Consider the following 14,647-nt stretch of genomic DNA (forward strand, 5'->3'; position numbering starts at 1 on the left):
TGAATGAATGAATGTGGTGCAGGGACTGTGTCCAACCTGGTTAATTTGTATCTACCCCAGCGCTCAGTACAGTGCTTGGCGCATATTAAGAGCTTAACAAGCACCATAATTAGTATTTAGGCCTGGATTTATGGCTGAGAACCCCTGGTAACTTCATATCGGACAAGAGGCGCTCCGTGTGTATTATTCACTCATTCATTCATTCAATCATATTTATTGAGCGCTTACTGTGTGCAGAGCACCATACTAAGCGCTTGGGAAGTCCAAGTTGGCAACATATAGAGACAGTCCCTACCCAACAGTGGGTTCACAGTCTAAAAGGGGGAGACAGAGAACAAAACCAAACATACCAACAAAATAAAATAAATAGAATAGATTCCCTGCCCACAGTGAGCTTACGGACTAGAAAGGGAGAACGACCCTAATATAAATAAAAAAATACGGACAAGTAGAGGCTTGGTTCCAATTGCTGCGCCAGTGTTTGTGCCAATTATTAGCAATGTAACAACGAGCAGATATATTCCCTGCCCACACTGAGCTTACAGACTAGAAAGGGAGAATGACCTTAATATAAATAAAAAATACGGACAAGTAGAGGCTTGGTTCCAATTGCTGTTCCAGTGTTTGTGCCAATTATTAATCAATCGATCAATCAATCAATCAATCAATCAATCGTATTTATTGAGCACTTACTGTGTGCAGAGCACTGTACTAAGCACTTGGGAAGTATAAGTTGGCTACATATAGAGATGGTCTGGAGTGGGGAGAAGCTGGAAGCTGGGAGACTAATTACAAGTCTAATGTCATAGCCCAGCCATGGCGAAACCAGCTAGAGCTCCTTCCAGGGTTGCAGCAGTTTGGGTGCAGAAGAAGGGGCAGATCCGGGATGTCGTGCGGGAAGAAACTGCAGGATTTGGCTGAAGTCTGAATATGATTCTTGGGCATTTGGGGAAAACTTATCTCTCCTTCTCCTATTCCCCCAGCCCGATGGCTTCCCTTCCTGTCATGCAGAAGGAGAGTTTGTTCCAGTCAGGATCCCGGGTGTACAGGATTCCTGCGCTACTTTACGTGGCCCAGCATCAAACTCTCTTGGCATTTGCCGAGAAACGGGCCTCATCGGGAGATGAAGATGCCAAGCTGATCGTCATGCGCAGGGGAGCGTACAATGCAACCACCCGTCAGGTCAAGGTCAGTCAGTTAATTGTATATATTGAGACTTTACTGTGTGCAGAGCACTGTACTAAGCGCTTGGGAGAGTACCAATCACTTCACTTCTTTGAGCCTCAGCTACCTCATCTGAAAAATGGGGACTGAGACTGTGAGCCCCACATGAGACAGGGACTGTGTCCAACTTGATTTGCTCATTTGCTTAGAGAAGCAGCGTGGCTCAGTGGAAAGAGCCTGGGCTTTGGAGTCAGAGGTCATGGATTCAAATCCCGGCTCCGCCAATTGTCAGCTGTGTGACTTTAGGCAAGTCACTTCACTTCTCTGGGCCTCAGGTACCCCATCTGTAAAATGGGGATAAAGACTGTGAGCCCCCCGTGAGTCAACCTGATCACCTTGTGACCTCCCCAGTGCTTAGAACAGTGCTTTGCACATAATAAGTGCTTAATAAATGCCATCATTATTATTATTATTACCAATGTAACAACGAGCATATATATTCCCTGCCCACAATGAGCTTCAGACTAGAAAGGGAGAATGACCCTAATATAAATAAAAATATACGGACAAGTAGAGGCTTGGTTCCAATTGCTGTGCCAGTGTTTGTGCCAATTATTACCAATGTAACAACGAGCAGATATATTCCCTGCCCAGAGTGAGCTTACAGACTAGAAAGGGAGAATGACCCTAATATAAATAAAAAATACGGACAAGTAGAGGCTTGGTTCCAATTGCTGTGCCAGTGTTTGTGCCAATTATTAATCAATCAATCAATCAATCAATCATATTTATTGAGCGCTTACTGTGTGCAGAGCACTGTACTAAGCACTTGGGAAGTACAAGTTGGCAACATATAGAGACAGTCCCTACCCAACATCATCATCATCATCAATCATATTTATTGAGCGCTTACTGTGTGCAGAGCACTAAGCGCTTGGGAAGTACAAGTTGGCAACATATAGAGACAGTCCCTACCCAACAGTGGGCTCACAGTCTAAAAGGGGGAGACAGAGAACAAAACCAGACATACTAACAACAAAATAAAATGAATAGAATAGATTTGTACAAGTAAAATAAATAAATAAATAAATAGAGTAATTAATATGTACAAGCATATATACATATATACAGGTGCTGTGGGGAAGGGAAGGAGGTAAGATGGGGGATGGAGAGGGGGACGAGGGGGAGAGGAAGGAAGTGTTCACAGTCTAAAAGGGGGAGACAGAGAACAAAACCAAACATACCAACAAAATAAAATAAATAGAATAGATTCCCTGCCCACAGTGAGCTTACAGACTAGAAAGGGAGAATGACCCTAATATAAATAAAAATATACGGACAAGTAGAGGCTTGGTTCCAATTGTTGTGCCAGTTTTTGTGCCAATTATTACCAATGTAACAACGAGCAGATATATTCCCTGCCCACAGTGAGCTTACAGACTAGAAAGGGAGAATGACCCTAATGTAAATAAAAATATACGGACAAGTAGAGGCTTGGTTCCAATTGCTGTGCCAGTGTTTGTGCCAATTATTACCAATGTAACAACGAGCAGATATATTCCCTGCCCACAGTGAGCTTACAGACTAGAAAGGGAGATTGACCCTAATACACATTAAAAAATACGGACAAGTAGAGGCTTGGTTCTAATTGCTGTGCCAGTGTTTGTGCCAATTATTAATCAATCAATCAATCAATCAATCATATTTATTGAGCGCTTACTGTGTGCAGAGCACTGTACTAAGCACTTGGGAAGTACAAGTTGGCAACATATAGAGACAGTCCCTACCCAACATCATCATCATCATCAATCATATTTATTGAGCGCTTACTGTGTGCAGAGCACTGTACTAAGCACTTGGGAAGTACAAGTTGGCAACATATAGAGACAGTCCCTACCCAACATCATCATCATCATCAATCATATTTATTGAGCGCTTACTGTGTGCAGAGCACTGTACTAAGCGCTTGGGAAGTACAAGTTGGCAACATATAGAGACAGTCCCTACCCAACAGTGGGCTCACAGTCTAAAAGGGGGAGACAGAGAACAAAACCAAACATACTAACAACAAAATAAAATAAATAGAATAGATTTGTACAAGTAAAATAAATAAATAAACAAATAGAGTAATAAATATGTACAAGCATATATAGATATATACAGGTGCTGTGGGGAAGGGAAGGAGGTAAGATGGGGGGATGGAGAGGGGGGCGAGGGGGAGAGGGAGGAAGTGTTCAAAGTCTAAAAGGGGGAGACAGAGAACAAAACCAAACATACTAACAAAATAAAATAAATAGAATAGATTCCCTGCCCACAGTGAGCTTACAGACTAGAAAGGGAGAATGACCCTAATATAAATAAAAATATACGGACAAATAGAGGCTTGGTTCCAATTGCTGTGCCAGGGTTTGTGCCACATTAATAAGGTGCATGCCTCTGAAATAGGGCCAGTCTTTAAAGGAGGCTTGGCCACAGTAACAATAATAATAATTGTAGTATTTGTTTAGCACTTACTATGTGCCAGGCACTGTACTAAGCGCTGGGGTGGGTGTGAGCAAATCGAGTTAGACACAGTCCCTGTCCCATGTGGAGTTCACAGTCTCAATCCCCATTTTATAGATGAGGTAGCTGAGACTCGAAGAAGTGAAGTGACTTGCCTAAGGTCACACAGCAGACAAGTGGCAGAGCCGGGATTAGAACCCACATCCTTCTGACCCCCATGTCCGGGACTCTTTCCACTAGGCCATGCTGCTAGGCCATCCTTGGTTCGCTTGACTAAGGATGGAAAATCAATCCATACTGGTGAGTCTGCCCCTGTTTGGCCTTGCTTCTAAGATTCAGTTGCTGTCCACATTCCTGTTCAAGGGTTGTCATCCTTGTCTTCCCCTTTAGACTGGAAACTCTCTGTGAATGTGTTTAGAGAAGCAGTGTGGCTTAGTGGAAAGAGCCCGAGCTTGGGAGTCAGAGGCTGTGGGTCCTAATTCCGGCTCAGCCACTTATCAGCTGTGTGACTTTGGGCAACCACTTAACTTCTCTGTGCCTCGGTTACCTCATCTGTAAAATAGACTGTGCGCCCCGCGTGGGATTACTTTGTATTTACCCCAGTGCTTAAAATCAATCAATCAATCAATCAGTCGTATTTATTGAGCACTTACTGTGTGCAGAGCACTGTACTAAGCGCTTGGGAAGTACAAGTTGGCAACATATAGAGATGGTCCCTACCCAACAGCGGGCTCACAGTCTAGAAGGGGAAGACAGAGAACAAAACCAAACATATTAACAAAATAAAATTAATAGAATAGACATGTACAAGTAAAATAAATAAATAAATAAATAGAGTAATAAATATGTACAAACATATATACATATATACAGGTGCTGTGGGGAAGGGAAGGAGGTAAGACGCGGGGACGGAGGGGGGGACGAGGGGGAGAGGAAGGAGGGGGCTCAGTCTGGGAAGTAAGCACTTAAATGACATCATTTAGTTTTTTAACTCTTTTATATTGTAGTCTCCCAAGCGCTTAGCACAATTCTCTGCACACAGTAAGTGCTCAACAAATACAATTGGTTGATTGATTGCGTGTCTCCTATTCTCGGATCCCATCACGGGTTCCTGGTCATTCTTGTCGGGTCTTCCACGTGCGTGCTTTCAAGTGACAAAGGGGTTCTCTCGGCCAAGTAGTTTTTGCTCTCAGTGGCGTTACAGCCCGATGTCCCCATGTCTCCCTTTTTACTTCCCCCTCTCAGGACTGGCTCAGAGGTAGAAAAAGAGGTCCCTGAGGCCTAGATTAGGCAAAGGAAAATTGGGTTGCCTAGATATCCGAGGTTGTACCTGGAGAGAGGGCCAGAAAGTCAGGAGGCCCAGAAAGTCAGGAGGCCCAGGGTCCAGAGAAAGGAACCAGGCAGAAACTCCTCAATCAGGCAGAAACACCTCACCCTGGGCTTCAAGGCTGTCCATCCCCTCGCCCTCTCCTACTTCCCCTCCCTTCTCTCCTTCTCCAGCCCAGCCCACACCCTCCACTCCTCTGCCGCTAATCTCCTCACCGTACCTCGTTCTTGCCTGTCCCACCATGGACCCCCGGCCCACGTCATCCCCCGGGCCTGGAATGCCCTCCCTCTGCCCACCCGCCAAGCTAGCTCTCTTCCTCCCTTCAAGGCCCTACTGAGAGCTCACCTCCTCCAGGAGGCCTTCCCAGACTGAGCTCCTTCCTTCCTCTCCCCCTCGTCCCCCTCTCCACCCCCCATCTTACCTCCTTCCCTTCCCCATAGCACCTGTATATATGTATATATGTTTGTACATATTTGTTACTCTATTTATTAATTTATTTATTTATTCTACTTGTACATATCTATTTTATTTATTTTATTTTGTTAGTATGTTTGGTTTTGTTCTCTGTCTCCCCCTTTTAGACTGTGAGCCCACTGTTGGGTAGGGACTGTCTCTATATGTTTCCAACTTGTACTTCCCCAGCGCTTAGTACAGTGCTCTGCACACAGTAAGTGCTCAATAAATACAATTGATGATGATGATGATGATGATGAACCCAGCAGCGAGCAGAGAATGGTTCCAGATTTGGAGAAAAGGGAGAAGCACAATTATCAGTTTTAGCGAGGCCTAGTGGAGAAAGCACAGGTCTGGGATACGGAGGACCCGGGTTCTCTTCCCGGCTCCACATTTGTCTGCTATGTGACCTCAGGCAAGTCACTTAATTTCTCTGTACCTCAGTTTCTTCATCTCCAAAATGGGAATTCAGTACCTGTTCTCCCTCCTGCTTAGACTCTGAGCTCTGTGATGGACAGAGACTGTGTCCGAACTGATTTTCTTGTACTGTGTGCCGAGCACTGTACTAAGCACGTAGTAAATGCTTAACAAATAATGATAATAATAAAATATAATAATGATATTTGTTAACCATTTACTATGTGCCAGACACTGTACTTAAGCGCTGAGGAGGATACACGTAAATCGAGTTGGACACATGTGGGGCTCACAGTTTCAATCCCCATTTACAGATGGGTAACTGAGGCACAGAGAAGAGAAGTGACTAGCCCAAGGTCCCACAGCATACAAGTGGCAGAGCTAATAATAATAATAATGTTTGTTAAGTGCTTACTATGTGCCAATCAATCAATCAATCAATCAATCATATTTATTGAGTGCTTACTGTGTGCAGAGCACTGTACTAAGCGCTTGGGAAGTACAAGTTGGCAATATATAGAGACAGTCCCTACGCAACAGTGGGCTCACAGTCTAGAAGGGGGAGACAGAGAACAAAACCAAACATATTAACAAAATAAAATAAATAGAATAGATATGTACAAGTAAAATAAATAAATAAATAGAGTAATAAATATGTAGAAACATATATACATATATACAGGCCAACAGTGCCAAACACTGTTCTAAGCGCTGGGGTAAGTACAAGGTAATTAGGTTGTCAAACATGTGGCTCGCAGTCTTAATCCCCATTTTACAGATGAGGTACCTGAGGCACAGAGAAGTTAAGTTAGAGAAGCAGCGTGGCTCAGTGGAAAGAGCACGGGCTTTGGAGTCAGAGGTCATGGGTTCGAATCCCAGCTCCTCCACATGTCTGCTGTGACCTTGGGCAAGTCACTTAACTTCTCTGAGCCTCAGTTACCTCGTCTATAAAATGGGGATTAAGACTGTGAGCCCCACGTGGGACAACCTGATCACCTTGTATCCCCCCAGCGCTTAGAACAGTGCTTTGCACATAGTAAGTGCTTAACAAATGCCATTTTAAAAAAAAAATGGCTTGCCGAAGGTCACACAGCAGACAAGTGGTGGAGCCGGGATTAGAACCCATGACCCCTGTCTCCCAAGACCGTGCTCTTTCTACTAAGCCACACTGCTTCTCTGACAAGGCTTTATTGGTTTGGGGAGCTCCTTGAGAGGCACTTTTGGTCTCAAGAGTAGTTCTGACTGGGCTCTAGGTGCACATCAATAAAACATCCCATTGGCCTGGTTGAATTCCCCCACCTCATTGAAACCAATTCTGCCCCCTGACCCCATTCATCATCATCAATTGTATTTATTGAACACTTACTGTGTGCAGAGCACTGTACTAAGCGCTTGGGAAGTACAAGTTGGCAACATATAAACATTAGAGTGATCTAGTGGACGAATCACGGGCCCGGGAATCCGAAGGAGCTGGGTTCTAAACCCGGCTATGCCATCTGTCTACTGAGTGACCTTGGGCAAGTCACTTAACTTCTCGGTGCTTCAGTTACCTCATCTGTAAAATGAGGATGAGGACTGTGAGCCTCACTTGGGAGAGGGACTGTGTCCAAACTGAATAGCTTGTATCTACCCCAGCATTTAGACCAGTTCCTCGCACTTAGTAAGTGCTTAACAGCGTGGCTCAATGGAAAGAGCCCGGGCTTTGGAATCAGAGGTCGTGGGTTCAAATCCCGGCTCCGCCACTTGTCAGCTGTGTGACTTTGGACAAGGCACTTCACTTCTCTGTGCCTCAGTCACCTCATCTGTAAAGTGGGGATTAAGACTGTGAGCCCCATGTAGGAAAACCTGATCACCTTGTATCTATCCCAGCACTTAGAACAGTGCTTTGCACATAGTAAGCACTTAATAAATACTATTATTATTATTATTAACAAATTCCATGAAATAAAAGTGGAGGGTTAGCAATAAAACTTGAGCTTTGGAAATAGGGCAGAGGGAGCTATTCAAGTATCCTTTCCTTTAAGCAACAAGATCCATACTCTGTGGCTTTTAATGATAATAACAATGATGAGCACTTCCTAAGCACTTCCTATATGGCAAGCACTGTTCTAAGCACTGGGGTAGATACAAGGTAATCAGGTTGTCCCAAGGGGGGCTCACAGTCTTAATCCCCATTTTCCAGATGAGGTAACTGAGGCACAGAGAAGTTAAGTGACTTGCCCAAAGTCACGCAACTGACAAGTGGTGGAGCCAGGATTAGAACCCACGACCTCGGACTCCCGAGCCCATGCTCTTTCCACTAAACCATGCTGCCTTTGCCTTATGGTTCCTGAAAGTGATATGTCGGTCAAGTGAAATCCTCATATGTTACAGTTTTTATGAAAATACACTTGATGAAAAAATATACTTTGAAAAGCAGTGTGTTATTACTCTATTTATTTATTTTACTTGTACATATCTATTCTATTTATTTTATTTTGTTAATACGTTTGGTTTTGTTCTCTATCTCCCCCTTCTAGACTGTGAGCCCACTGTTGGGTAGGGACTGTCTCTGTATGTTGCCAACTTGTACTTCCCAAGCACTTAGTACAGTGCTCTGCACACAGTAAGCGCTCAATAAATATGACTGATTGATTGATTGAAAGAGCACAGGACTGGGAGTCAGGAGACCTGGGTCCTAATCCCAGCTTCGCCCCTTATCTGTCTGCTGTGTGACCTCGGGTAGGTCACATAACTTCTCTGTGCCTCAGTTTTCTAATCTGTTAAATGAAGTTTCAACACTTCTTCTCCCTTCCCATTAGACTTTGAGCCCCCATGAGATGGGGACTGTCTCTGGTCTGATTATATCTACCTCAGTGCCTAGCACAGTGCTTGGCACGTAGCACTTTATAAATGCCACAATTATCATTATTATTATTTCGGAGAAGCAGCGTAGTTTAGTGGAAAGACCACAGGCTTAGGAGTCAGAGGTCTTGGGTTCTAATCCTGCTTCCAACACTTATCAGCTGTGACTTTGGGCAAGTCACTTAACTTCTCTGTGCCTCTGTTACCTCATCTGGAAAATGGGGATTAAGACTGTGAGCCCCACGTGGGACAACCTGATGACCTTGTATCAACCCCAGCGCTTAGAACAGTGCTGGGCACATAGTAAGCGCTTAACAAATGCCATTGTTATTATTATTATTGAAAGTCTGTGCTTTCCTCTTTGGTCTTGCTGTCCCTTGGAAGTGGCAAGATGTTCAGGTGGTGGCCAAGGCTCAGCTGGAAGCCCACCGGTCCATGAGCCCGTGTCCAGTGTACGACGAGGTGACTGGGACCCTCTTCCTGTTCTTCAATGCCATCCGAGGCAACGTCTCAGAGCACTACCAGATCGACAACAAGAAAAACTTGGTGCGACTGTGCCAGGTGACCAGCACGGACTGCGGGCGAACCTGGAGCCCCGCCTCGGACCTCACCGACTCGGCCGTCGGCCGGACCCATGGCAGGTGGGCCACTTTCGCGGTGGGGCCGGGCCACGGCCTGCAGCTGCGCGACGAGGCTCGCAGCCTTGTCATCCCCGCCTACGCTTACCGGATACTGGACCTCCACGAGCGGCCCCCACCCTCCGCCTTTTGCTTCGTCAGTCATGATCACGGGAAGACCTGGATAACCGGGAACTTCGTGACGGAGGAGGATGTCTTGGAGTGCCAGATGGCTGAAGTGGACGGCCCCAGCCAGAAGGTCCTGTACTGCAACGCCAGAAGTCCTCGGGGCTCCAGGGTCCAGGCGGTGAGCTTCAATGACGGACTAGATTTCCAGGGCACTCGGCACATCGAAAAACTGGTGGAACCTCCCAATGGCTGCCACGGGAGCGTCGTTGGCTTCCCTGGCCCCAACCAGACGCTGCCACGCTGCTCAGACACTTGGATGCTCTACTCTCACCCGACGGACTCCACCGAGAGGAAGAACCTCGGTGTGTATCTCAACAAGTGCCCGCTGGATCCAGCAGGCTGGACGAAACCTGCCATTTTGGCCACAGGGGCCTGCGCGTACTCGGATCTCCAGTACATGGGAATAGGCCCAGACGGATCACCTCAGTTTGGTTGCTTGTTTGAATTTGGCCAACGCGACTACTACGAGGAGATTGTTTTCCTTATGTTCACCCTGAAACAAGTCTTCCGAGCTGAGCATGAGTCTTCCCACCCCTGAACACTTGGACGGGAAGCTCCTGGAGTGGAGAGACCGCCTTGATATTTTCCTGAAACTCCCTCGGGATCTAGAAGAGTGTCCTCCCCAGAGGGGCTGCTCTAACCTGAAGCCTTTGCTTCATTTCTCCTGTTCGCGTGCCAGATGAAAGGCCAATCATTTTATCCGGTTCAGGGTTTTCTGAACTCGGCACTGCATTAAAACTAGAACCCGATTCGCTCGATTAAAAAGTATTTGAAGATGCATTTTGCGTTTTATGGTTTCCCTTCTACATTGTTTTAGCTCTTCCTCCAGGACTTCTATTTTCAGCACTGAATGTAGAAAGGAAACTGTATTTTCTATAGCAGCACCCTCTGTGCTAATAGCTCCAGGAGAATGCTTGGTGGTTTGGGGAGGGGCAGAGAACATGCCTATGGAGCAAACTCCACAGCAGTTCAGAGAGTGTCTGGCGCACTTTATATACTAATAATTATGGTACTTGCGAAGCGCTTAGTATTTGCCAAGCACTGTTCTAAGCGCTAGAGTAGATACAAGTTAATCGGGTTGGACTCAGTCCCTGTCCCAGATGGACATCACACTCTTAATCTCCATTTTACAGGTGAGGTAACTGAGGCCCAGAGAAATTAAGTGACTTGCCCCAGGTCACACAGCAGACAGGTGGCAGAGCCGGGATTAGAACCCAGGTCCTTCGGACCCCCGGGTCCGTGTTCTGTCCACTAGGCCACACCACTTCTCCTGTGGCCCCGTCCTGTGAGCCTTCTGAAGTGCGGTGCAATCTTTTTGGAAATCCTCTTCACGTTAATTGGAAAGCGAGCTGACTGCCATGGTAATAGGTAAAGGACAGAAATCCATGTGCAGCCAGATAGGTAACTAAAAGATGTGGATGAGCCCTCTAATTTGCCCTAGTGCCCACCTCATTTGCCAGTCGCCTTCTCCATCTCCTTCCACTTCTCGTCTCGTTGGGCTTGGAGAACCCAAGAGTCTGCCTGCAGCAAATGTCCTCGGGGACCATCCACCAATATGGATTTCCAGGAAAACTACTTCCAGAAGGAATGGAAAGCAGAGGAGGGGCCTGTCAATGTCTTCTCCGCATGGTGTCTGATTTTCATTAGGCCAAAAACTTGTGGGCGGGGGCTTATTCTCTTGGTTCATTGGTGTGTAGACACTATCTAGGTACTGGTCTGGAGCTGTTTGATTTCTTTGTGACCTTAGCCTTCCTCATTCATTCATTCATTCAATCGTATTTATTGAGCACTTACTGTGTGCAGAGCACTGTACTAAGCACTTGGGAAATACAAGTTGGCAACGTATAGAGACGGTCCCTTCCCAACAACAGGCTCACAGTCTAGATGGGAGAAACAGACAACAAAACATGTGGACAGGTGTCAAGTCATCAGAATAAACAGAAGTAAAGCTAGATGCACATCATTAACAAAATAAATAGTAATAGTAAACAAGTAAAATAAATAGAGTAATAAATCTGTACAAACATATATACTGGAGCCGTGGGGAGGGGAAGGAGGTAGGGTGGGGGGATAGGGAGGAGGAGAGGAAAAAGGGGCTCAGTCTGGGATATATAATCCCCAGAGGAAAAGGCTTTCAATCCTAGGACCAGACCCTAAAGCACAGATAAACTCAGCAGAAATATAGACAAAAGGAATGAGCCCCACCAACCTCTCCCCCTCCACCTCCTCTCCATCCCCCCCGCCTTACCTCCTTCCCCTCCCCAAAGCACCTATATATATGTATATATGTTTGTACATATTTATTACTCGATTTATTTTACTTGTACATATTTATTCTATTTATTTTATTTTGTTAATATGTTTTGTTTTGTTGTCTGTCTCTCCCTTCTAGACTGTGAACCCACTGTTGGGTAGGGACCGTCTCTATATGTTGCCAACTTGTACTTCCCAAGCACTTAGTACAGTGCTCTGCACACAGTAAGCGCTCAATAAATACGATTGAATGAATGAATTTTAATTTAGTCCAAGTGCCTGAGTTCTACCATATCAATCCATGTACCGTATCGATCTACAGTATTCATTGAGGGCCTGCTGTGTGCCAAGCACTGTATTAAGCTCTTGGGAAACCAGAATGGATTTAGAGGATGCTACATCTGCCCTCCAGGAACTTATAGTACATGTAAAGCACAGGGAGGTTAGAAAAAGTCTTTCCATGTCAATCTCTAGTAAGTGAGAGAGGAGCCCCTGGAGGAGGCAGCCGCAGGGCTGTGGCATTTGAAAATTTGTACGTGGCTGGCGTCCCTCCACCGGAGTTGGGAGTAGCACCTACGTTTATAGGCACCTGGGAGGGAAAGACCAAGGTTATAGCTCTGGAATAAAGTTGAGGAGGCCCCTGAAGAAGCAGTCTAATTCTGTTTCAAGCAGATTGACTTCCATCTGACATCGTTTTGCCTCATTTCTGGCACATCACATGAAGATTTTGGTGCTGGGGGTGTTGCCCTCTAGAAAAGGGTGGCATATTTCTTCTCCGCCTTGGAGAGCCAAGGGCCTGAAGCCAGGCCTGGTTTTCAGACTCATCCTATGGTGTTCCACCTTCCCCTGCCTCCTCAGACTGGAACTCAAACCAGTTCCTCCCAGACAGGAAAGAGGATGCCAAACCTTCAGCCCTCGTCTAGGGATGACAGGTGCCAGTGGCAAAGAAAGATCACCCTGACACCTCTGGGGCAGAAGATCTTGGAAATGTTCTCCATCTGGGTTGATTAGATCTCCTTCCTCTCCCCCTCGTCCCCCTCTCCATCCCCCCCATCTCACCTCCTTCCCTTCCCCACAGTACCTGTATATATGTATATATGTTTGTACATATTTATTACTCTATTTATTTTACTTGTACTTATCTATTCTATTTATTTTATTTTGTTAGTATGTTTGGTTTTGTTCTCTGTCTCCCCCTTTTAGACTGTGAGCCCACTGCTGGGTAGGGACTGTCTCTATATGTTACCAACTTGTACTTCCCAAGCGCTTAGTACAGTGCTCTGCACACAGTAAGCGCTCAATAAATATGATTGATGATGATTAGATCTGGAAGACGATGATCACCACTGGCAGACTCATCTGCACCAAGTCACTTTATGGGTAAACTAAACTTGTGGTCAGGAAATGTATCTCTTATTTTATTGTGTTGTACTCTCCCAAGCACTTAGTACAATGCCCTGCCACATAGTAAGTACTCAATAAATACGATTGATTGATGGATGGATGAGGTAAACTGAGGCACAGAGAAGTTAAGTGACACTTTACACAGCAGACAAGTGGCTGCTTGTACTAAATGCTTGGGAGGGTGTGATACAATAGATCAAAGAGGTGTTTTGGGTTAACTGTCACACTAGATTAATTCATTCAGTCCTATTTATTAAGCACTCACTGTGTGCAGAGCACTGTACTAAGTGCTTGGAAGAGTATCGTACAACAGAGTCGAGAGACACGTTCTATGCCAAAAGGAACTAAGATCTTGGCAGAGTGCAGTATAACAACATACAGAGTTGGTAGACATGTTCCCTGCCAACAACAAGCTTACATTCTAGAGGGGGAGAATTCATGGTAGATTCATGAATCTATCCTTTATCTGCCAACATTTCAGCAATCCTACGGCCATCAAATGGTATTTGGTCACTCAGGTAGAACAGTGGGAATTTGTTATCTTTGTGATCTCCAGACTGAAAACTCATCTCTAGTTTGTAAATTATTTGTTGGCAGGGACTGTGTCTACCAACTCTATTGTACTGTACTCAGTTCATTACCCTGCACGCAGCAAGCACTCAATAAATACAACTGATTGATGGATCGATCACTCAGTCTCCCCTCAGGAAGGATAGAAGAGGCTCCGTCCTGAGCCCAAGAGTCTGCATAGAGGAACTGATTTTGGTGCTAGTGTTTTGAGCAGTGCCACCCTCGTTCTCTCATCCCTGTGGGTCATGTCGCTGCTGGGTTCTGCAGTGCAATGCGCAATTCGGTGGGCAGGAATGCCGCACATTACAAAGTGCATTGTTGGGGAAGGAGGGGGTTAATGTTGAGACGTCTCTGACTGAGGGAGAACATTTCTAGGGGAACCTGCTTCCCCAGATAACAATAGGATTGTGTCATAAGAGATGGAAATACTCCAAGGTGATCATGAGAGACCTTTTTTAATGGTACTTGTTAAGTGCAAAACTCAGCTGTGCTGAGCAGCAGGGGCATGGGAGAGGATTGAGGGCAGAGATTCAAGTTTACTGTGCAGAAGGAGACAATAGTAAACCACTTCTGTATTTTTTTTACCAAAAAACTCTATGGATCCACTACCAGAACATTGCAGATGGAGGTGGGGCGTTCTGGGAGAGATGTGTCCATTGTGTTGCTATGGGTCAGAGATAATAATAATAATAATGGCATAACACATATTATGTGCAAAGCACTGTTCTAAGCGCTGGGGGATACAAGGTGATCAGGTTGTCCCACGTGGGGCTCACAGTCTTAATCCCATTTTACAGATGAGGTAACTGAGGCACAGAGAAGTTAAGTGGCTTGCCCAAGGCCCCACAGCTGACAAGTGGTGGAGCCGGAAGTCGAACCCATGACCTCTGACTCCAAAGCCCGTGCT

At 45.6% G+C, this 14,647-nt stretch overlaps 1 protein-coding gene across 1 annotated transcript; it reads left to right on the top strand.

The window, feature by feature from the left end:
- Positions 1-987: 987 nt before the first annotated feature.
- On the top strand, positions 988-10,252 carry NEU2 (neuraminidase 2). The gene is made up of 2 exons (XM_038750296.1): positions 988-1,188; positions 9,092-10,252. The coding sequence occupies exons 1-2, from the start codon at positions 988-990 to the stop codon at positions 10,049-10,051; spliced, it is 1,161 nt and encodes a 386-aa protein (XP_038606224.1). The 3' UTR covers positions 10,052-10,252.
- Positions 10,253-14,647: the final 4,395 nt, after the last annotated feature.

The sequence above is a fragment of the Tachyglossus aculeatus genome, chromosome 1 (assembly GCF_015852505.1).
Source record: "Tachyglossus aculeatus isolate mTacAcu1 chromosome 1, mTacAcu1.pri, whole genome shotgun sequence".
In the NCBI taxonomy this organism is placed as follows: Eukaryota; Metazoa; Chordata; class Mammalia; order Monotremata; family Tachyglossidae; genus Tachyglossus; species Tachyglossus aculeatus.